Source organism: Piliocolobus tephrosceles, chromosome 20 (genome assembly GCF_002776525.5).
Source record: "Piliocolobus tephrosceles isolate RC106 chromosome 20, ASM277652v3, whole genome shotgun sequence".
In the NCBI taxonomy this organism is placed as follows: domain Eukaryota; kingdom Metazoa; phylum Chordata; class Mammalia; order Primates; family Cercopithecidae; genus Piliocolobus; species Piliocolobus tephrosceles.
In genome coordinates this window covers 31,579,521-31,600,458 of record NC_045453.1, presented here as the reverse complement: position 1 = coordinate 31,600,458, position 20,938 = coordinate 31,579,521, and the positions used below count along the sequence as shown (strand labels likewise).

At 48.0% G+C, this 20,938-nt stretch overlaps 2 protein-coding genes across 2 annotated transcripts in view; both read right to left on the bottom strand.

The window, feature by feature from the left end:
- The window catches only part of GNAS (GNAS complex locus), a 72,067-nt gene extending 60,730 nt beyond the window's left edge, over positions 1-11,337 (bottom strand). The window contains exon 1 of the mRNA XM_023231870.1: positions 10,153-11,337. Coding sequence (XP_023087638.1) covers positions 10,153-10,195 — 43 coding nt within the window. The 5' untranslated portion in view covers positions 10,196-11,337. The remainder of the gene's footprint in view (positions 1-10,152) is intronic.
- On the bottom strand, positions 10,195-11,354 carry LOC111555638 (neuroendocrine secretory protein 55). The gene has a single exon (XM_023231892.1). It carries the CDS (start codon positions 10,948-10,950, stop codon positions 10,195-10,197), a length of 756 nt encoding a protein of 251 aa, XP_023087660.1. The 5' UTR covers positions 10,951-11,354.
- Between the last annotated feature and the right edge of the window lie 9,584 nt (positions 11,355-20,938).

Sequence of the window (20,938 nt, the reverse complement as noted above, 5' to 3'; positions counted from 1 at the left end):
GCTAGCGCCGTGGGGTCACCCTTCCTCATGCCACAGGTTGCCGAGCCTCGGGGGAGAGGTGGGGTCCCAGGGGCCAACCCTTGGGTGTGTTGATGGCGGCAGGCTAACCTAGCCAACGGGGTGCCGCTGCCGGGAGAGGCGAGGAGCAAGAAGATTTCCAGGGCTGGGAGGTAGAGGGCCAGGACTACGAGGAGAGGGCTTACTGCGAGGAGCAGCCCAGGATGGCTAAGGAGTTGAGGCCCCAGGGATGCTGAGCCTGCACAAGTGGAAGGTCAGTAGACACTGGGGTTGGAGCCCCAGGGAGAATGCGATGGGTGCTCCAAAGGGGTGGTTTGCTCTCGTCAGGCCTCGCGCTCACCCCCAAAGCACCATTTGTCGAGGAACGGGTTCAGGGTCTCTGTTCGACACCCTCATGGGTCTGTGGGACCCCTTTGTTCATTCTTTCTGGTATCATGATTCTTTGCCAGGGGAGCACATGCATCGAGGTGATTAAAAAAAAAAAAAAGTTAGGCAAATACCAATTCCTCATCCTAGGGAGTAGAGCAGCATAAAAAATGAAAGAAAAGACCTCCACTTGGGGGGACCTTGAAAGCCTTGGTGGAGAAAATGGCTTTTTATATGGGTCTCCAAGGAAGGATAGACGCCTTGGCTATGAATAGAAGGTGGTAGTGGGGGATGGGAGACGGTTTGCCCACCACGAACAAAGGAAATAATGGTAAGAAACATGGGGCGTGGCTGGGTAAACACAACTGGCCACCTTGGGTGGCTCTTCGGGAGCAGGGGGAGAAAAGTCAGGAGAAATTAGATAGAATCTCTCTGAGGATGGCATGGAGTATGAGGGCAAGCACTTTGAGGCTATTTTGGCAGGAAACAGAAAGGATGTTGAAAGTTTTTTGTTCTGCAAGTGAGGATTTGAGCCTACTTTTAGGAAAGACAGAAGCAGCACGGAGGATGATCCTGATGGAGAGAGAACAAAGGAAAGGGGTTATGCACAAAGGAGATGTTTAAAGGAGAGACCTAGCACGGTGAAGGAAGCAGGAATGCTGAAGGATGACACTCAAGAGGGGTCCCAAAGGATCCTCCTGGAGCACCTCTTATTGCTAGAAAGACACAAAAAATGGAGGAGCCAAAGTGTGGCACCCAGATGGATGAAACACTGGGAGTTGGACAGAGAAGTCAGTGGGAGGGACTGACAAGGTGGCAGTGCTGATTTGGTTTTAGACATGGCAGAGTTAAAGGAACTTTGAGCAGCTGGGATAGAGATTTTTGCAGGGAAATCTGAAATTTAGGGAGGGAAGGTCTGAAATTTAGAAAAAGATGAAGATCACACATTCAAATTGGCATTCGTCCTTACAAAGATGAATTTATGGAGTCAGAGAAAACTCTTTAGGGGAGAAATACATTTGGTAACAGAATCTTGAACAATTGGCGCACTGGACAGGAAAAAGGGATACAGTCCAGGAGTGAGCAGGGAGGACTCAGAAGGGAGAGATGGGAGCACACCAGAGGAAGGGGTTTCAGAACCACTCAGCACATTTTATCTAGACTTGGTGTTTTAGCCTCTGCACTAGTGGTATTTGGGGCCAGGCAATTCTTTGTTGTGGTGACTGCCCTGTGCATTGTAGGATGTTGAGCAGCATCCCTAGCCTCTACCCACTAGATGCCAGTAGCATCCCCTTAGTTTTAACAACCAAAAATGTCTCCAGACTTTGCCAAATGTCCTCTGGGGGGCAAAATCTCCCCCAGTTGAAAATCACCCCTATATTTGAGAAAGGACCCTTAGATATGAATAGGAATTGCCTTAATCTAAAGGTAAATTAAGACCAGGAAGGATAAATCCCAGTATTTAACCCTGATATTCCCCCATTTTCCCACTCTTGTTATTTCTCTGTAATGACTAGCTACCAGTCTCTGAAAAACCTAAGTCCTATAGGTGAGTGGAGCTAAGAGCTGAAACATCAGTAGTGGGGTCAGGGACCCCAGAAGTGTGGCCAAATGTTCGAGGAGTTGACCGACCTGTGGCACCTGAAAGGCCACAGGGACCTGAGGAATCCGGTATAGTAAGAGCTGGGGGTGATCAGCTAGTGGGTTTACTGGGGTCCACCTTGATTGGCCTGATTGGTTGGCTTGTCTGGTGATCCTCCTGAGGGCTGATAATTTTGCTAACTCAAGATAGAAACATGGCCTTGATCTGGATGGAGATGGCCAGTGCTGGATGTTAGTGGGCAGCGTCATCTGGGGCCTAACCTTGCCAGAGACATTTTTAGGATCTGCCATTCTAATTGTATAATAGCAAAGTACCTTAAACATAGCTTTCCAATGCTGGATGGATTGCCATCATGGGAGAAGATGAATATGTGATAGGACTGAGGAAGGAAAGTCAATTAATGTGTTTATGCAGCTAAGAAAGAGGAAGTCAGGAGAGGCTGGTGCCTGAAAAAAAGGCCGAGTTGGGATGGATAGAAGCTTTATGCCAGGGTCCTGAGCCCTGTCCTGAGGGGCTGTGTGCTGGAGTGCAGGGCTGCAGTGAGATGATGTGTCAAGTAGGGGAGGACAGGATTGGCTGTCAAAACCCAGGGATGGGTTACTTGAAAATTGTGTATACTTGGCTACTTAAAAATAATAGCCTCTGCACTTGATGTACTAAGAAAGGGATGGGAAAAATTTCTCATGCTTCCATTAAACTCTGCATTTCTGAGGAAAGCCAAATGGCCCAGGTGCCACAGGTGGCAAACAGTGGCTTTTTGAAAATATGGAACCCCAAATGGAAAGAATGTATGTATTTCTTTACCGTTGACTCTCTGAACAACACCATTACAGCCCCATTCCTTGGTAGCCCCAGGTGATGCCCTGGGCTTCCCAAACTTAGTCTCTCACCTCTCTATTGACGCTTTCATGGCACATGTATTCAACAAGTGATTGTGTTTCTACTTACATTCTGGGATTCTTACTCATTACCAAAAGCACAAGGCATATCTCAAGATTTGGTAGCTACCTGTCAGCTTTCTGGGTTTATCCCTGTAGGCAACAAAGATAAAGCAAAGTAGAGAGAGGGAGGGGAGGTGAGCGAAAGGCAAGGGAACAGGAACCATGAACAACAGTATTTGTTTTTGGTAGTCATTTTCCTTTTGGTCTGTAGCTTTGCAGGGAGGTGGGTGGTGAAGTTTGCAGAAGTGCCTTCTCTATAGCCCATTCATGTCATTAGTTGTGAGTGGGTTTCTTTCAATTGAGAAAAAAGTAAAAGCAGAAAGAGAAGGTAGAAAAGAATTTAGGCAACTATGACGTTTCTCAGCCTCCCAGTGACAAATGTTTTCTGAGTGCTGACTGAGTAGTAATAGACTTTGAAGCTGTACAATTAATTACTTTTCAATCAAGACTTGCTGCTGCCATCCTTTTCCCTTCAGCCTCTTCTCTGCCTGCCTTGGCCGGTGGAGGCAGCAGCATACAGCTGTCTGCAGAGGGGTCTGTGTGGCCAGGCTGTTTGAAGCAAATGCCAGCTAAAGGAAAAAGGCCTCAAATGGATGAGGCAAGATACCAGGTTAGAGGCAGATGCAAGGCTGATATTAGAGGTAGTGGAAATAGTCTTTATGAAAATACTTGATATGCTCAGATTAAAAAGCCTGCATCGTGAATTTAGACCCCTTCACTCAGCTAATTAGCTGTAGCTCAGCAGCCTTCTCAAAAGGTGCACCAAATTCTGTTTGAGCCAAGGCACGCCACTGTCCTCTCCCCACCTGTGCTTGAACAGTGGGTCCAGACATTTTCTCTGCAGTTGCCTGAGCTGGGCTGTGGATTCCTTCTCCAGACTAGCTGATGATGCAGCAAAGAATTTCAGGGGAGAAGAGGCCATTTCAAAAAAGATGCACAGCACCATGGGAAAGAAACTAAGAGAGAGGCAAAAGTAGGGGTTGGAGGGGAAGAGGGAATCCCGGAAGGTAAATTTGGCTTTAGTGGAAACTCTGCTTAAAATTTCTGCAATTCATGGTGGAAATTCCAGCCACCCTGGGGGCTTCTGGGCATCGTTGTTTAAGGGGAATGGTATATTTCACCTTCTCCAACAACCTCAATTACCCAGAGCACATTTTCCTAATGAAATCTAGTTGAGACAGCGACATAAGCCAGGACACTCAGAAACCAGCTCTCACATGGGGTTGGGGGGAGAAGAAACGTGGTCTTCTGCTGGCTGCCAGTCTTTGGCCTGTGCCCCTTGGACCCCTCAAGTTTGAGAGTGGGGACCTTGAAGACCAACCTTGCTGTGAACCAAAACCCAAGGCTCTAGACGGCTAGATTTCTAGGTGTTAAATCTTTCTCTTTGAGCGTAGCAATTGAAGTACTTGTGTGAAAACTCCACACCTGTGAAATTGGAATTTTTGGACCAGGTCTGTAAGAAACTCTCAGGGGAAGGCCGGGCCTGGTGGCTCACGCCTGTAATCCCAGCACTTTGGGAGACGGAGATGGGCGGATCACGAGATTGGGAGATCGAGACCATCCTGGCTAACACTGTGAAACCCCATCTCTACTAAAAATACAAAAAACTAGCTGGGCGTGGTGGCGGGCGCCTGTAGCTCCAGCTACTCAGGAGGCTGAGGCAGGAGAATGGCGTGAACCCAGGAGGCAGAGCTTGCCGTGAGCCGAGATCATGCCACTGCACTCCAGCCTGGGCGACAGAGCGAGACTGTCTCAAAAAGAAAGAAAGAAAGAAAAAGAAACTCTCAGGGGGACAGTGATGTTAACGGTGTCGAATCTGTGAGCCTCATTAGTAGCCCTGCAATGCCATATCTGGCTTTTAAAAATGCCCTTCCTAATGCTGAGCTAAAGTCTGTCCCTTGGTACACTTTGTTCTAAGCCCCTCAGCTACCAGATACTTGAAGCTGCCCTCAACCTTTCTCTCTTCAAGACTCTCTTTATTCCTTCAAACAACTTTATAACCCCCAAATTTCCTGGCTTTGTGACCCACTTCCCCATTTCTAAATCTTCTTTTCTGCTCCTTCCCAGGGGTTGTCTTGTCTGCCCACATCTTCCTTTTTTCTGTGATCCCTCAAATTCTTCTTTTCCTTTTGTCTTCCTTAAATCTCTCCCCACTTTACTGCCACCGCCTACCCTCTGTCCATGCAGCCTGGGTTTATGTTGGCCTTTCTCACAGTCATGTGCCCTGCTAATTTGTAACATACTTACCCTAAAATCAACCCACAAAATAAACACACAGGCTATGCCCAGTGGGAGCTGGGAAGGCAGCCTCCCCCCATTTCTACCCGGGAATAGTTGCAGAGTCCTGCCTCTGCTGGCTGAGCATGGTCAACAGGTGATGGTGGCCCCGCATTGCAGGCTCTTGGCCTTGGAAGAACTAAGTCACTAGGCTGCTTATTCTGGCTTCTCTGCCCTGTGAATTAATGGCCACTAGTGCTTGGACCACAGTAGCTATTGGAGGCATTTGGAAAAACTCATGAGATTTTTAAACAAGGGAAAAAAACAAATACCAGTAAAAAATTTACCTCCCTGCCACGTGCGGCCTTTTGATATGTAAGAAAGAAATTATAAAAGAAAAATGGGTGCTAAATCACTTAATTTGACAGAATCAGATTTTTGTTGTTGTTGGTTTTTGAAATACTTGCTTTGTTTATCTCGTGCATCTGTGATGGAGGCAAAATTGGTTTTGGGGGATGCGGTGTGCAAAAAAGTCTTAGTTGTGACAAGGTCCTGCAGTACATAAACAGATAATGGAGTATAGCTATATGTCCGTGGTATTAAAATGTCATGGGGAGGGGCAAATAAGGAATATGTGTCTGAAGAAGCTAAGAGGGGGAGTGATCATGAAAAAAACAAAGGTTGAGAAAACTGTAGCTTCTATCCCATTTTTTTTTTTTTCAGGTCTAGCTTAACCAGAACACTTAAAACTGTTACCAAAAATCTTTCAACAACACTTGTGGTCACTTAGCCAATGTTCCCATCAGTCTACCATCTCCCACAGTGGTTAGCCTCTCCAAGCCGCAGTACTAGGTCAGTACTTGCAGCCATGCTGCCTGCTCCTGCTCTGAAAAGCTTGTTCTTAGACACCAAGGTCAGGGAGAGAAGGTGGGGAACACACACATAAAACACACACTAAATACGACTCTCAGGATGGCTAAATTTTTCCAGTTTAGGGAAAGGACACAGTGGAATTCTGCATTCTGTAAACTGCTTTTTTAGACCATTTTGCAACCAACTGTAAAGCAGATTTGACAAAGTTTACATGAAACCAACACAAAACAATTTCTTCATAGCTGGTGCTTTTTTTGCTTTTTGGGTTTTTGGTTTTTGTTTTTGTTTTTTTTTGATACAGAATCTCACACTGTAGACCGGGCTGGAGTGCAATGGTGTAATCTCTAGCTAGTGCTTTCTATTTGATCAACTTTTGAAGTTTTTTTGGAGTTCCATTGGGGTTAAAATCACTAGTATAGAGTCAAATTGGACAACCCCAGCCTTCTTAAACTAATCAATCTAGACATTTGGAGCAGAAAGGGATAAATAGGATCATCTCATTCAACGACCTCATTTTAGAAGAAACTGAGGCAGAGAGGTGTAGGGTCTGACCTAAGGCCACTTGACAAGACCATGGCTAGAAGCAACCCCAGGCATTTTATCTTAGATCCCCCTGCTCCAGTTTGGGACATCAAGTTACAGGAAATAGAGTCATTAGTGTCAAAACCCCCCAACAGAACAAGAAATTCCATCTCTCATTCTTGAACATGGGGATTAAAGATGTCATTTGAGCATCTCATCCCTCTGCTGGGCGATTTTTTAGAGAAGAGCAGCGCTTGAGCCAGCACATGACGTCACTGGCCTGGAGGCTTAATTTTATTTTAGTGATTTGGTTTTTGTGAATAGATCACCTTCCAGTTAAGAGACATGCTTTACTAACACCATGGATTCTGCTCAGTTTCCTCTCAACAGCTTCCCTCTTCTTGAAGAGCAATATATTAATAACTGATAATTGAGGTAAATCCATGTCGATTACTTAAAAAGCAAAAAATCTCATTCTTACCAATACTGAAGTTTCAGCTTTCTTCCTCCTTAACCTACACAGCTGCAGAAGATGAAGGCTGAAAAGTCAAAGGCTGTAAGCAGCTCCAGAGTGAGAAAGGCTTGCAGTGCGTTAAAGAAACATCTCAAAACAATCCCAAACTGTAACATTTCTAATGCTTGAATTCTGATGAACATAATGAGTTCTGTTTGCAAAACTTTAAACCTACATCAGGTTGACCCCACACAATGTTGGAACATTGCAGCATAATTTCCCAGCTCAAATAAGTTCAATTACAAGAGCACCTTTGGGTCGTCCTCCCCTCCCCCCAAAAAGCAAATTTCCATTAAGCAAATGATTAATGTAGTAAAGGAAATAACTTCAATATTGAGGGCATATCATCATGTTTAACTAGCTTTATTCTCCTGCTCCTCCTCCTTCCTCACCCTCCATTTGAAATATTAAAACTGGCTGGTAATTCACCTATGTGGTTAATGGTAAGATCTGCTTCTTCTTGAGAGCATATCCTCACCCCACAGACCTCACCTATGTAAAAGGGGCAAGTGGGCCTATTCAAATGCTAACCCCAGTTGAGCTGGGTAGACAAAGGGCCAGCTGGGAGACTAGTGAGTTGGGAATGCTTGGGGAACTTGCTAGAAATGGCTCTGGAAAAGGAAGGCAGCTGAATACCAGTTTCTCGGGCAGAAAGAAGGTTTGCTAAGTCTATGTAGCAAAATCCTGTCTTCTCAGGGAGGGTCATGAGTGCTCTCCTGGGGGGTTGGTATATCTCAGTTACTTTGTATGGTCTGCAGTGGCTTTTCCACCCTTGAATCAGGGTGTAGAGAGGGAAGCTGGGGGAGGGGAATTGAGCGGGGGAGAGCGTGTGCCGGTAGGTAACAGGTTTTCACAATTGGGCTGTAATGCAGATAGCCAGGCAGTTTGTGGAAGGCTGTCTGAAAGACGGTGTGTGTTCCTAGATTGCCCCTCCTCACTACATGTGAACATGGTACGTTGCTTACAGTTCAGGAAACCTCCCTGCGTTGGGTTTCTGTTTAAAAAACAGCAAGATGGGTGTGAGGTGTGGGCTGGACACGGAGGGCTTTTAAAAAACTTGTTTATTCATCCTGCAACAAGGCTACATGCTCATTTCTCTAATGAATAAACCTAGCTCTGGGGCAAAACAGGTCTCCCCGACTACCCAGTCTGAAGATAGCGCCCACACTTGAAAGGCGCACCAAAAAATTCAACACAACCCCTGGTTTCTCTTGCTTGTCCCTAGAGACCTTTTGCTTGGTGAACTCAGGCTGAGACATTACCAGAGGAAAAACTGAACACTTAATGTCACAGAAAGCAACACACCATCATTGTTAAAGTAGGAATTTCGATGTATGGGCAAGCCAAAAGCAGGGCACGCCTAGCCCTTCTGCAGCCTCCAAACTTCCGAGACTAACATTGCTGCGGCAGAAAACCACTTGCAAATAAACTGGCTTCTCCGTATTTATTACGGAAGACCACAAAGGCATCTAACCACAGTTTGCGCTGCAGCCCAGCAGAACTAAGTCTTGGGCGCCGCGACGCCTTTCCTACGGAATAGGTCCTGGAAGGAAGACCATTTAAGGTATTTTCCTTCTATCATCATCCTTTTCTTAGGAGTTCAAAACCTGACCGTCATTCATTTCAAGTCCTCAAAACGCTTTACTTTTCCTCTAAATCATTGTCATCCGAATAATTCAAGCCGGCGCAAAATGAGACACGCACACCAGAAAAAAAAATTTCCAAGTCGGATGAGATTTTTTAAAGACATTTCACTTATCAGTCTTTCCCCCCAGGACTGGCGAGGAGAGCACGCCTTCCCTTCCGAAGGTGCGTTACCAGATTGCGGCCGTTTTTGTGCTGGGTCACCAGAGCAGATTCCCCTCCAGGTTACAGATTCTAAACTTAACTCTACCCGAGCTGAAAATGGCCGGAGCACGCCGCCTCCCCTCCCCAAGGCTGCCGAAGCCGCCGGCCCCTGCCTCCTCTTCGACTGATCGTCCAAGGACTGGCGCCGGATCGAACACCTTTCCCCAGCCCTGCGGGTGCCGCGCTCTTTGGGAACGAATTGTAAGTTATCCTGATGTTAGACACGACCCCCCTCTCCAGCCTGTCCCTTGTTCCGCTTTACCTTTCCGCTTGCGACCATCTCGAGGGCCTCCAGAGGTCCTGCGCAAACAGCCCAGGACGTCTCCTGCTAAGCTGCATGCAGCCTGGCCACCTGACCAGCTGCGCCAAAAGCCTGGCAATACCCCGACGTGACCATGCCTGTGCGTCCAACCCTGGTAGCCCGTAGGGGCACCCCCAGGGGTCCCCTTACCTCCCCTACCTTTCCCCCAAGTACTTCCCCCCAACTGCCCGCCGCCGGGAGAGGTCAGCTCCGGCGCGCGCGGGCCGGTGCGCACGCTCTTTGAGGCGGTCTCTGTCCCGGCAAGCGCCGGGAGGCCCGCTGTGGCGGCCAAGACTGGCGCGCGGCAGCGGGGGGCACTGGCGCGGAGGTCCCGCGGCTTCACTGGCAGCTCTGGGACCTGGGCTCCCGGCTCTGAGCTGCTTAGGCGCCGCGCGCGCGTGACTTCCCTCCCGGTGGTCAGTCTCCAGAGTTCTAGCCCAATCCCATTCTGATTACTTTCCACACATTGCAGCAGTGTCTCTACAGCGCGGCTGCTCTCACATCGTGAAAGTTGACGCGCACCTCCGAACCACATTTTGGGCACCTGAGAAGGCCAACTTGTTTGAGACTAGTCTTTCTAGGAGGAAGAGAGGCGCGCAAAACAAGTGACTTACCGATGCCGTTTGGGTGTGCAGCTCCAAATCTGGGGTGCGTTCGGGATTCAGTCGCGCAGCCGGGGCACCAGCTCCGAGAGACCTCAGGTTGTCTCCAGCGGGACGCACGGTGTGCGCCCCGCCGTCCAACAAACCTTTGGCCACCAGGGCGCCCCTGGCATCCTGGAAAGTTTGGGGGAGCCCCCGCTGCCTCACCCTGATCCCCGGCCCTGGGCTGGCCAACTGAGCCGCCTCTCTTCCGACTCACCCCTGACCTGCCTTTCCTTCTCACCTCCTTTCCGCCCGCCGCTCCCACACCGCCCTCAGGCTTCCCAGTTTAGCGGTGGGCAACTAACCTGAATCCATGAAAACAAGGAGAATCTGGACGGCGTCCTCCATTAGTGACGCCGGATGGGGATGGGTCCCTTTTTGGAAGGGGACTCCGGGGACGCGTCACGGCGGGTGGGCTTCTTAGGCTTGCAGCGACGCCGCTGCTTCTTCTCCTTGGGCTCCTGAGACTCTTCGGGGTCCCTTGGATCTTTGTCCTCGGGCTTGAGCTCCTCCCCCTCGCTGGGGCTCTGGGGCTCCTGAGTGCTGGGTGGCGCGCGACTTGGGGAGGCGTCGGGGCTTCGCAACTTGAGAGCGTGCAGACGCTGGGTGAGAGACTGGCTGTCGGTGAGGGACTGGCCGAAGGTGGAGTGCTTGGGCACCACAGGGCCGCGCTCGTCTTCCGGCTCGGTCTCGGGCTCAGTGGTGGGGGCGGTCTCAGGCTCGGTCTCGAAGTCGGTCTCGGACTCGATTTCGGACTCGGTCTCGCTCTGGGTCTCGTAGTCGAACTCTTCCTCGTACTCTAGGCACTCGGGAAGGGACAGCTCAAGGTCTGCCTCCTCCTGCTCGTGGTCAGATTCCGATTCGGGGGACTCGGGGAACACCTGGGCGCTGGAGCGGTGGTGGGCGTTAAGGAAGCTCCGGCGCTGTTGGGCAGCCGCGCGCTGCTGGGCACGGGCGTTGGAGGTGGCAAGGGCGCGGAGGAGCGCGATGGAGCAGGAGAGCCAGAGGAGCGCGGTGGCTGCCCGGCGGCCTATGGGCGGGCACAGGTCGTTGTAATTATGGCGAGCTCGGCGCCACTGCTGAGCCCGGGACCTCCGATCCATCCTCTTAGGCGCACACCAAGAAGCCGACCTGCCCTCTGGCTCCGCAGAGAGCGGCTCCAAAGCGCATTGGCTGCTGGAACAGGGAAAGGTACACCCTATGAGGTGAGAAGCTGGCCCAGAGGTCCCAGCCTCACCTCCTTGTGAGGAGAAAAAGGGAAGCACCTACCTTTCTGACCACTTAAGAACTTTCTACAGCTCCGCGCCTTGCTTGCCTCTCTGAGCAAGAAGAAGGGATGGGAAAAGAGGGGAAGGTCTGTCTCCTCCTGGCTCCTCTCGCTGAGTCTTAGATTCCGCAGCCTAAGACTCGAGAGAGGTGCTTCCGCCGGTCCTCTTGCCTGGGAGAGGACAGAGGAGACTGAGGCGAGGAGGGACGGGCAGTGAGGTTCTGCGAAGTTGCGCGCCCGGACTTCTGCCGGGCATGTGCAGTAAGGAGGTGGGGGCCACCTCCCCGCGAGCTGCGCGGTGGCGCCGAGCCTGTGGCGCAGACCCTAGTGGGCCGGCAGGTGGCAGGAGGGAACCTTGTTTGAAAGGATTTGGGCGAAGCAATGGGCGGGGGGCCTGGTGGGTGGCAAGGAGCAAGCGGCAAGCTAGCCCAGGTCCAGTACTTGGGCAGGTGGGCGCAGGCTTCTGTGGGGTCGTGCCCCTCCCCAGTTTCCCCAGTTATTGATGAAATAAACACAGCCTGGGTGCAGCTAAAAACCCAGAACCCCAAATAGCAAATATTCAGGAGAAAGAGGGTCTGTACACGAGTATTAAGCCCCCAGTATTTTCCAGTGACTTAATAGTTTGAGGATGGTAACTTCAGGTAGTCATTAATCATGAAACTACCTTTAGCAGATCTGTTATAGTGACTGTAATTAGAGAAGTTTCCAAAAAATACGTGCTCAAACAGTCTGAATTGGCTAATTACCTCATCTTCTTCAACAAGGGCCCCCATGGTTGAGGTAGTAGTTTGCAAGTCTGCAAGCCCATCTGAGGACGGCCCTGAGCTCGACTGAGCTGAGAAGGTGGTGCTGGAACTCAGACTGGAGCTGAGAGCATGGGTAAAGGGAAGCGTTTCCTGCGTTCTCAGTACACACAACCACTTCTCTCCAGCGGGGCAGTTCAGGGTGACACGGAATCCTCACTGGAGGCCCCCTCACAGCTGTTTCCCAGATAGGCTTTTCACAAAGGTATCTCTTTGAGCAGTACTCATTGGGTGCCTTGCATGTGCCAAGCTGTGTTTTAGATGCTGAAGGTAGAGTAGTGAACAACAACAACAAAAGTATTGTATTAAGGAAAGGATATTTGGGATTAATTTGCTGTTAATCAGGAGATTGAATCAGTCCAAATCCCTCTGTACCCACCAACATTGTTTAATCCAGTTTGAATTCCACGTGAGAAAGTGATTGGCTCAGGGCTAGGGGGCGGCCAGACACCACTAGATCGTGTTGTTGAACTCTGCGAGGCTGTAGACTTGGAGTCAGTAGTGCTGCTGTTTCTTGGCCCTGGAAAATCAAATGACAGCCTGCAGGAGGAGGTCCCTGCAGTGGGAGCTGACCTGGCTGCTGCTTTTGGAGTGTGCATGTCCTCAGTCTGGCCCTCCATGATTATGGAGTGCCCTTTTGGCCATAGTGACAAGTCCAAAGGCGAAACAGCTCAGAGCAAAGCCATCGTCCTGGAATCCATGGGAGTATCAGGAAGGTTGTTTCACTTAGGACACATGTCACAGGTTGTAGTCCTTTCCTCCTCCTTGAGTCAGTATGGGGAATCTTCAAAAAAGAGGCTCCACCACTGGGTGGCCCACCAGGCCCTCCTGGTACTGGTACTTCTGCCTGGTGTGTGAAGAGTCAGTGAGGTACCCACAGCCATTCTCACCAAGATGGAACTTAACCTCACACCTTCAACACCACACCCGCATTAAAGCCACCAAGGGCAGAGTTCATACCCCAGGGAGAGACCAGCAACTGCTTTGGATGTGTTGAGGTTTTGCTTTCTGCATCTTGGCTGTGTCTATAGCTTGCATCTTGCACTCTGTGTTAGTTTGTAGCCTTAAAATAGTGATTGGGCTGGGCCTGGTGGCTCTCACCTATAATCCCAGCACTTTGGGAGCCTGAGGCAGTTGGATCACTTGAGGCCAGGAATTCGAGAGCAGCCTGACCAACATGGTGAAACCCTGTCTCTACTAAAAATGCAAAAATCAGCCAGGCGTGTTGGCGCACGCCTGCAGTTCCAGCTACTCGGGTGGCTGAGCCACAAGAATTGCTTGAACCTGGGAGGTTGGTCTAATAACGTGGGATTGATTTGTCAAACCCCACAAAAGGACAAATGTCTATGTTCCAGTTGTGCCCTGCTCTACCACTTTTCCTGAGGAACTGCAAGGGTTTTATTATCACAGGTGCCTGCATGGCTCTGTGGATATTGTCATGGGACACTCTACAGGGGCATTTAGAGCTGTGTATGTCAAATCCTGATCTCTGCCTCTCAGTCCTGACTAATGGGGCACGTTTCTAGAGGGTCTGCCTACACTGACCCACCTACTTTATTTCTTCTAATTAGCACAGCTCCACTGACAGCATATGAAACAGAAAGATATTATTCAAGCTGATTTCAGGGCACGCTGGAGGAAAAATCAGGAATATATGGGTGCTAGTAAATGTCCTTTGAATGGAAACTAATGTCAGCTGTCAGCAACAAGGTGGATTATGATTCTTCAGTGTACATAAGAAAGTACTTCATTCTTCAGATGGAGTGCTTTATGCCTATAAAGGAGATAGCAGCCCAGAGCTGATTCACTAATATAGATACACCGAGATTGCCTGCATTATTAAAAAATGTGCATTACATAATACATACTTTTGGACTAGATTCTGCATTAGCAATGCACTTTCTTTGCAAGATACATTTTAATCAGCAAACAAACATTTACCAAAACACTGCATTTTTGAGCCCCAGTCCTGTTTAGTTACAAATACATCTCAGTGTACATTCACTACAGGCTCTGGGAGGAAGGAGCGGGGGACTGCACTGAAATGCCATTCCATCTCACACTTAGTGCCGAGGTTGAGCAAATGGAGCTGTACAGAAGATGCTCTTTAAAATGCATTACGTGCATGACTTTAAAAAGTGCTTGCTGCAGAGTGAATTTCAAAAAGGAGCAAGTGGGTGATGAACGACCTCTGTTGTTACCGGGCTAAGGAACAAGGGGCTCTCTCTGTCTGCCAGTAAAGTGTCGGCATATATCACTTCCGGGACTCTGCTGGAGGGAGGCTCCTAAACCATTTGGACAGGAAAGCCCTGTTCCCAGCTCACTACAGTATCATACAGTAAGCTTCTAATTTGGATAAATTGTGAAGAATATTGTCTTTAGCTCCTTAAAGGATTTTCATGTGAAAGAGACCTTAAGATTTATTGTATGTGGCTGTGGAGGGCAAAATTAGAACCTATTGGTGGTAGTTGTAGCAGAAAGCCTTCAGCGTAACCCAAAGAAGAATCTGACGTGGAGTGGGCTGTCAGAAAGCTGGCGCTTTGTCAGAAGCAATGTGAAATCAAAGGACAGGTGACCACACACTGGAGATGTTTTTCCATGGTGTGCGTGAGGGAGTGGGGTTGCAACTTGGTGCCCACCACAGTCTTACCAGTTTAGCCTCTGATTCCATTGAAGGCCTCTGTAGGTTATGGGAGAAGGGTTTGGGGGCTCTACCGATGGACACGATCCTTCCCCCCTACTTTTTACTATTTTGGAAGCATTGAAAGTGCAAGTGGCTCAGTGACAGGAAGGAAAGTTGGGGTGGCAGTTTTAGGACAGGGCAAACAGATGTGTGTGATGGACCCAGTGGCCTGTGGAGGAGCTTTCCTCACCAAGGCAGGGCGTGGAGGCTCTTTGCTCCACAACTCACCACTTGTTGAAGCAAAGAAATTAGTCAAGTCCATCTGTTGATTACATTGGTCCTCTTTGCCTCCTCTCCTGGAGCTGTCTCGGAAATTACAAATGAAATTGGCTATTTAGCAATCATGAATTGAGCCACTTCTATGATGCAGACACTATTCCGGGCATTGTGGGGAGATCGAAGTAATTGAGGATGAGCAATTCCTGCCATCCAACAACACACACATTGGTGTGAAGTGCCTCCAAATATTAAAACCAGATTGCTGACAGGTATAGAGTAATACATTCCAGCTCAGATAGACAGGGAGGGAAGTTGAGTAACTGGTTAGAATCAGAGGTACAGTTCATCTGGTGGTTTTCAGAAAGAGATGAGTCTTTACCTAGTCTGACTTTGAGATTTTCTTTTGATGTTTAAAAGCCCATGAGAATTGTTTTCAATCCACCTGTTTCTAACCATGTGTCTATCATGTGCAAAGCCATGTGCTAGTTGCCCTGGGGGAGACAGATGAATCATGGGTTCTCAGAAGGCTTGCAGGCTATTGTCAGGGGTCCCATAGACATCAACGCATTGTCCAAGATAAAACTCAAGATAATGGATCAGTTCTGCTCTGCCTGGTGAGTGGGTATAATCACTCTTGAAGATATTTTTTGGACAATCATTGCAAAGGACTATTTTTGGAGATGAAGAGCTTTTCACACTTTCCTTTGGATAGAAATGAATTCAGGGAGTTTGAAGTGCTCCCCACCCCTCACTGTGGCAATCAGCCAGTAAGGCTCAAACCCACTGAGAATTTGGTATCGGCCCCTCCCGCCTGTTCCCCATAGGGGTCTAAGGTACAATGCCAAAGCATTTGTCTCAGTTCTCTAGGGTGCTATTTTGCTGCTATTCAGACTGCACTGATATCAATTGGCTCTAGTAGAAATGGTGAAAACCTCAAGCTCCTGATTTTGAGATTTGGGGTTAATGCCATCTAGAGCTAAAAGCAAACAATAGAGGGAAATAATCACCTTTTTGACATGGCTGGTTTCTGTCCAGGCCATTGTTGGGATTACAATACTGTATTTGTGCTATTCATTTTTAAAGGGAATAGGATCAGAAAGGAGCCTTCGTTTTCTGCATAGAGATTGCTTGGAGCTGTCTTCCCAGGAGCTCCCTTACTTTCTCTTCACTTCGTGCTCTGTTGAGCTTCTTCTACTGATACAATGCCTATCTCCCTCTCTCTCCCTCTGCCACAGGAGGAGCAATTTCTAGACTCCTGATCCAATGGGAAACATCTAGAAGCCCCCTTGCTCAGGCAAAGCATCAGTACCCAAGAGGGGTACAGGCCCTCTTGGATATGGTGTCTCATTTCTCTGCCGTGGCCCTGGAGCTTGGCATTCTCGTGTTCCCCGGGTCAGCCCCTGGACTCTGACACCCTGCCTTGCTTCATCCTGAGCTCCGACTGTCTGCCCAGCCGGACTTACACTGAGCTTGTCTGGTTCTTTCCTGCAGCCAGCTGAAACATCATTGTCCCAGGATACCCCCAGTCCACATGGTTCTGGCCCCAGATGTCCACCTCTGCCCTGCCCACCAGCAGCCATGCAGCCAGTGAGCTGTGGATGAAAACACTGCTGATTGCAGAGGCCCACTCAACTGTCAGGAAAGCTCTCGGCTCATGGCTTTGTCTTTTGTCCAGCTCTCCTGGACATCCTGTCTTTCCCCCAGCCCCTAGCCCTGACAGAGAGCCTCAAAGCTGTTTTCATCTCATCTGCTGAGGATCTGACTCACCCCATCAGACTTTTGGGAGGGAGGGAGCCAGCTCGCCGCGAGCCCAGAGGGGAGAAACTCTTAGTGGTGTCACGGTTTAGGTACAGGCTCATAGAAATCCTTGCAGCTCGAGCTCTTCAAAATATGATTAGACCAATTTTACATGTCTAGTCACTGAGGCTTCAGTAGATTGGGACTATTTCTATATGTGCAAAGTGAAGTGGAGAATTGAGGCAATTATCTTCAGGCAAATGAATCTGAGCATTGTAATCAGTCCATCCTGATAACTGGGGAGAAATTGGCGTCATTCACTGTAGCACTGCTTTGCGTTAAAGAGAATTCTAAGATATTTGTTTGTTATATTCACTTGGCTTCATTTTTCCAAAAGACAGTCCAGTGAAGGTCAGGTCCTGCCTCTTGCTGGTGTTAGGATGTGTGGTCCCCTTAGGTCTCAGTCAGGTGTGTGTGGTTGATCTGGATGGGTTGATCATCAGATCAGTGCCCTAGCAGGGTGCATCCTTGGCTTCCTTGCGGTGGGTACTTGGTTTCCACGTCAGGGTTTTCTTTCCACTTCTTCCTTCCTTGTGTATGAGAACCCGGAGGTGTTGGATGGGTTGGTCTACAAGGTCACCTCCACTGCTAGGATGATAGGATTCCTAATAGGGCCCTTGACTGACATACACTGTGCATTATAAAATGTGGGGAGCCAGGAGACTGAAAGAAGGGCCTCTCAACGTCAGAAATGAGAACGCACTGGAGGCTGGTGATTACTTCTGGGCCCCCTCTTCCCCATCCATTGTTTTGGCTAAAAGTTATCATAAATTGGGAGTCCTTCCCTTTATTGGTCTAGAAGTTCCCTCAGGAAGCAGCCATCACTTCTCTCCCAGCTCTTCACAGATGGGGGAGGGAAGAGGAGCAAGAGAAGACTTTTCGGTTTTCCAAATGGCAGATTTGGTTTCTGGCATGTAAGGAGCCACATATAAAAAGAAAAGGCATTGAGGCATGTGAGATTTGACTTAAGTGGAGGAGATCCTCGCCCTTAAGCAATAATCTGTGTGTTTAGGAAGACAATGACCCAGCAAGAAGTCCAGCAGTGCCTCCTGAGTGCCTGGGCACCTGGTGGAGATGGTGCAGGGACCCTGGCAAAAGAGCCTCTGGGACAGGAGTTGTAGCCACCAGCCTGTCTCACACACTCACACTCGCAATTAGAGCACAATGGGAATTTAATTAACTGCCAGAGTGTGCTTTTGACCATAAGCATTCTAGGAATGAAGTGCTGTGTGGGGTTTGAGATGAACCTTGGAAAATACTTAGGGAGAGGCTTGTTTTAGGCTGTCAGGAAATCTTCATCTTGTCACTTTGTAAATTTCTGACCTTGCTCAGTTACTTACAAAAACAAAAACAAAAGCTTCCTGTCCACAAGTGAGATAAGAGAGTTTTGCAAGACATCTCTCTATCCTCAGTGTTGTGGCCTTCTGTGGGTTCTGCAGTTTTAATTGCTAGCGGTTTCATTCCTGCTCAGTTAGTGAAATTGTGGCATCTTCCCAGTGTCTTAGCGTGACTGCTCTATAGCCTTAACAATCATTGTTTTAAGGGGCAAGTGCCTTCTTACTGCATAGTATGTCAGCATTCTCTGATGTTTTGTCCATTTATTTTTCTATATGAATTTAAGAACCATTTTTATCAAGTTTTATAAATGACCTTGGTGATATTTTGACTGGAATTGCATTCAATTTATAAATTAAGTTGGGAAATATTGTCATCTTTTCTGCATTTAGTCTTAAGCTGGAAGTATGGCCTCTCAATCTGTTCAGGTCACTATTTCTCTCGTTAAGGATTTGTATTTTCTTCATGTGATTTTAATATGTCCTATGTGAGTTTAATATGTTAATATATATTTCCCAAGTATTTGATGTGTTTGTTTCATTGTGAGTGGGCTCTCTTTTTTTTTCATTATATTTTCAGGCTGCTTATTGTGTATTTATAGAAATGGTATTGATTTTTGTATGTTTTTCTCATCTTCTGCCACTTTCAGAATTGGTTGGTTTATGAGGCAACCAGCAGCCTACTCAAGCAAACACTCAGAGAAGGTTTCCGAAGGATTTGGTAGAAGAGACTCCCTCGTCAGGGAAAGAGTCGAACTAAGTCAGCGGTTCCCAAATGCCAGTCTGCAGTGAGATGAGAAAATGAAAGATGTTGTAGTGGAGCTTCCATCAAGCCAAATTTATCCTGAGCAGGGACTTTTGATTTCGATTCTTGATTTTGAGGCTACATAAGCTCCTGCCTTTTAGAATTTTGATGTCATTTCTTTCTAGAAGGATTGTAGATGGTAATTAGGGTTTTTGTTTTGCTTTAAGATTTTAGAATCTTTGAAAATAAATAAATCAGAAATGGTTATAGTAAATGAATGAATGAATACATAAAGCTGCTTGAATTGTACCCTCCCCAAAAGATTTTAGATTTTTTTTTTTTTTTTTTTTTTTTGAGACAGAGTCTCACTCTGTCGCTCAGGCTGGAGTGCAGTGGCGCAGTCTCGGCTCACTACAAGCTCCGCCTCCCAGGTTCTAGCCGTTCTCCTGCCTCAACCTCCTGAGTAACTGGGACTATGGGTGCCCACCACCGCACCCGGCTAATTTTGTTTTTGTATTTTTAGTAGAGACGGGGTTTCACCGTGTTAGCCAGGATGGTCTCCATTTCCTGATCTCATATTCTGCCCTCCTCGGCCTCCCAAAGTGCTGGGATAACAGGTGTGAGCCACCGTGCCGGCTGATGTTGTTTTTTAGATTTTGCTTTTATTTAGTTTTCAGTGACTTTATCTAGCAGATTAAAAAAAAAAAAAAGCAAAACAGCTGGCAACCTGATGTGAGTGCCACACATTTCTGTTGAAATATTAGCGTGGTCTGGCTGGGCACAGTGGCAGAGATTTTGGTCTTAAATCTCAAAATCTAGGAACCTCCAATGCGGTGTCGTTTGGGTTTTACAGTTGTGATATTTGGTAAATCTGGACTTCTTTTTATATTTTAAAATCATTTTTAGTTTATTCTTTTGGGTTCTTCTAGTTAGTAGTACCAGTTAGATGGATGTTTTTATTACTTATTTCGGCTTTCTCTGACTTCTTCATCCTTCGTCTATGCCTTGCAGTGTCCTCTGAAAGTGTGTAGGAGAGAGAAGGGTGAAATGGGGGCACCCTCATTTTGTATCTGTTTTTAAAGGGATTTTTCTCTGTCTTTTCTCTGACAGTATTTAGGTGGGCTTCAAAGGGAAAATAGATGGTATCTTATGAGAGGGCTCAACAGAAAGTTTGGAGGTGAGAAACCAAAGCCAAATTTGGGACCACACAGGCCTGGATATAAATCTTGCCTCCTTCTGCTTGCCAGTTGACCAGTTATTATTGCTGATGGTGGTGATGGTGCTGGTTATGGTGTTGGTGATGGTAGTGGTGATGGTGGTGGTGGTGGTGGTTTTGATGGTGGTGTAGTGGTGGTGATGGTGATGATGTGGTTGTGGTGGTGATGGTGGTGGTGATGGTAGTGGTGATGGTGTGGTGGTGGTGGTTTTGATGGTGGTGTGGTGGTGATGGTGATGATGATGTGGCTGTGGTGGTGGTGGTGGTGATGGTGGTATAGTGGTGGTGGTGATGGTAGTGGTGATGGTGGTGGTGGTGGTGGTAGTGGTGGTGATGGTAGTGGTGATGGTGGTGTAACAGTGGTGGTGATGGTAGTGGTGATAGTGGTGGTGGTGGTTATGATGGTGGTGTAGTGGTGGTGGTGGTGGTGGTGGTGATGCTAGTGGTGATGGTGGTTGTGATGGTAGTGTAGCAGTGGTGGTGGTGGTATAGTGGTGGTAATGGCCAAGAGGTGAGAGAATGAGGGGGCAGGATTTTGAGGAGCGCAGCCATGCAGAAAGAGCCTAAAATAAAGTTGGAGTTGGCAGTCAAGTTGGATTTTTTTAAATTTCACTTTCCAGTTCTCTTTTAGTGGCTTCTTAATGGAAAGCCTTAGAAGCTGTAGAGTTTGGTCTGCACAACTGCACTGAGTGCCCACTCTAGGTCCTGTACTCTGCGAGGCACCGGGAATACGATGGTGAATGCATGCAGTGAGGGGGATCTGGAAATAATGAGTCATCGTGCTAAGGAGGGTCTCATTACAATCTGAGCTAAGGACACTGGAAAAGAAACATATTCTTTTGGTTTTTTTTTCCCCCAAGTATACAGCAGAGGAAGCCGCCCTGGATTTGGGCAAAGCAGGGAATACTTTACTGAAAAAGTGATACGTGCACATTTGAGCTGAGAACTGAAGGGTGAGCATGTGGCAGCAGGGGCGTGGTGCGGTTCCAAGTTGAGAAGTAGCCAGAGGGTGGTGCAGTTCCAAGCT

What these genes read in the sequence shown, in the direction of transcription:
- LOC111555638 (XM_023231892.1), bottom strand. Translation starts at nt 10,950, where the DNA reads ATGGATCGGAGGTCCCGGGCTCAGCAGTGGCGCCGAGCTCGCCATAAT.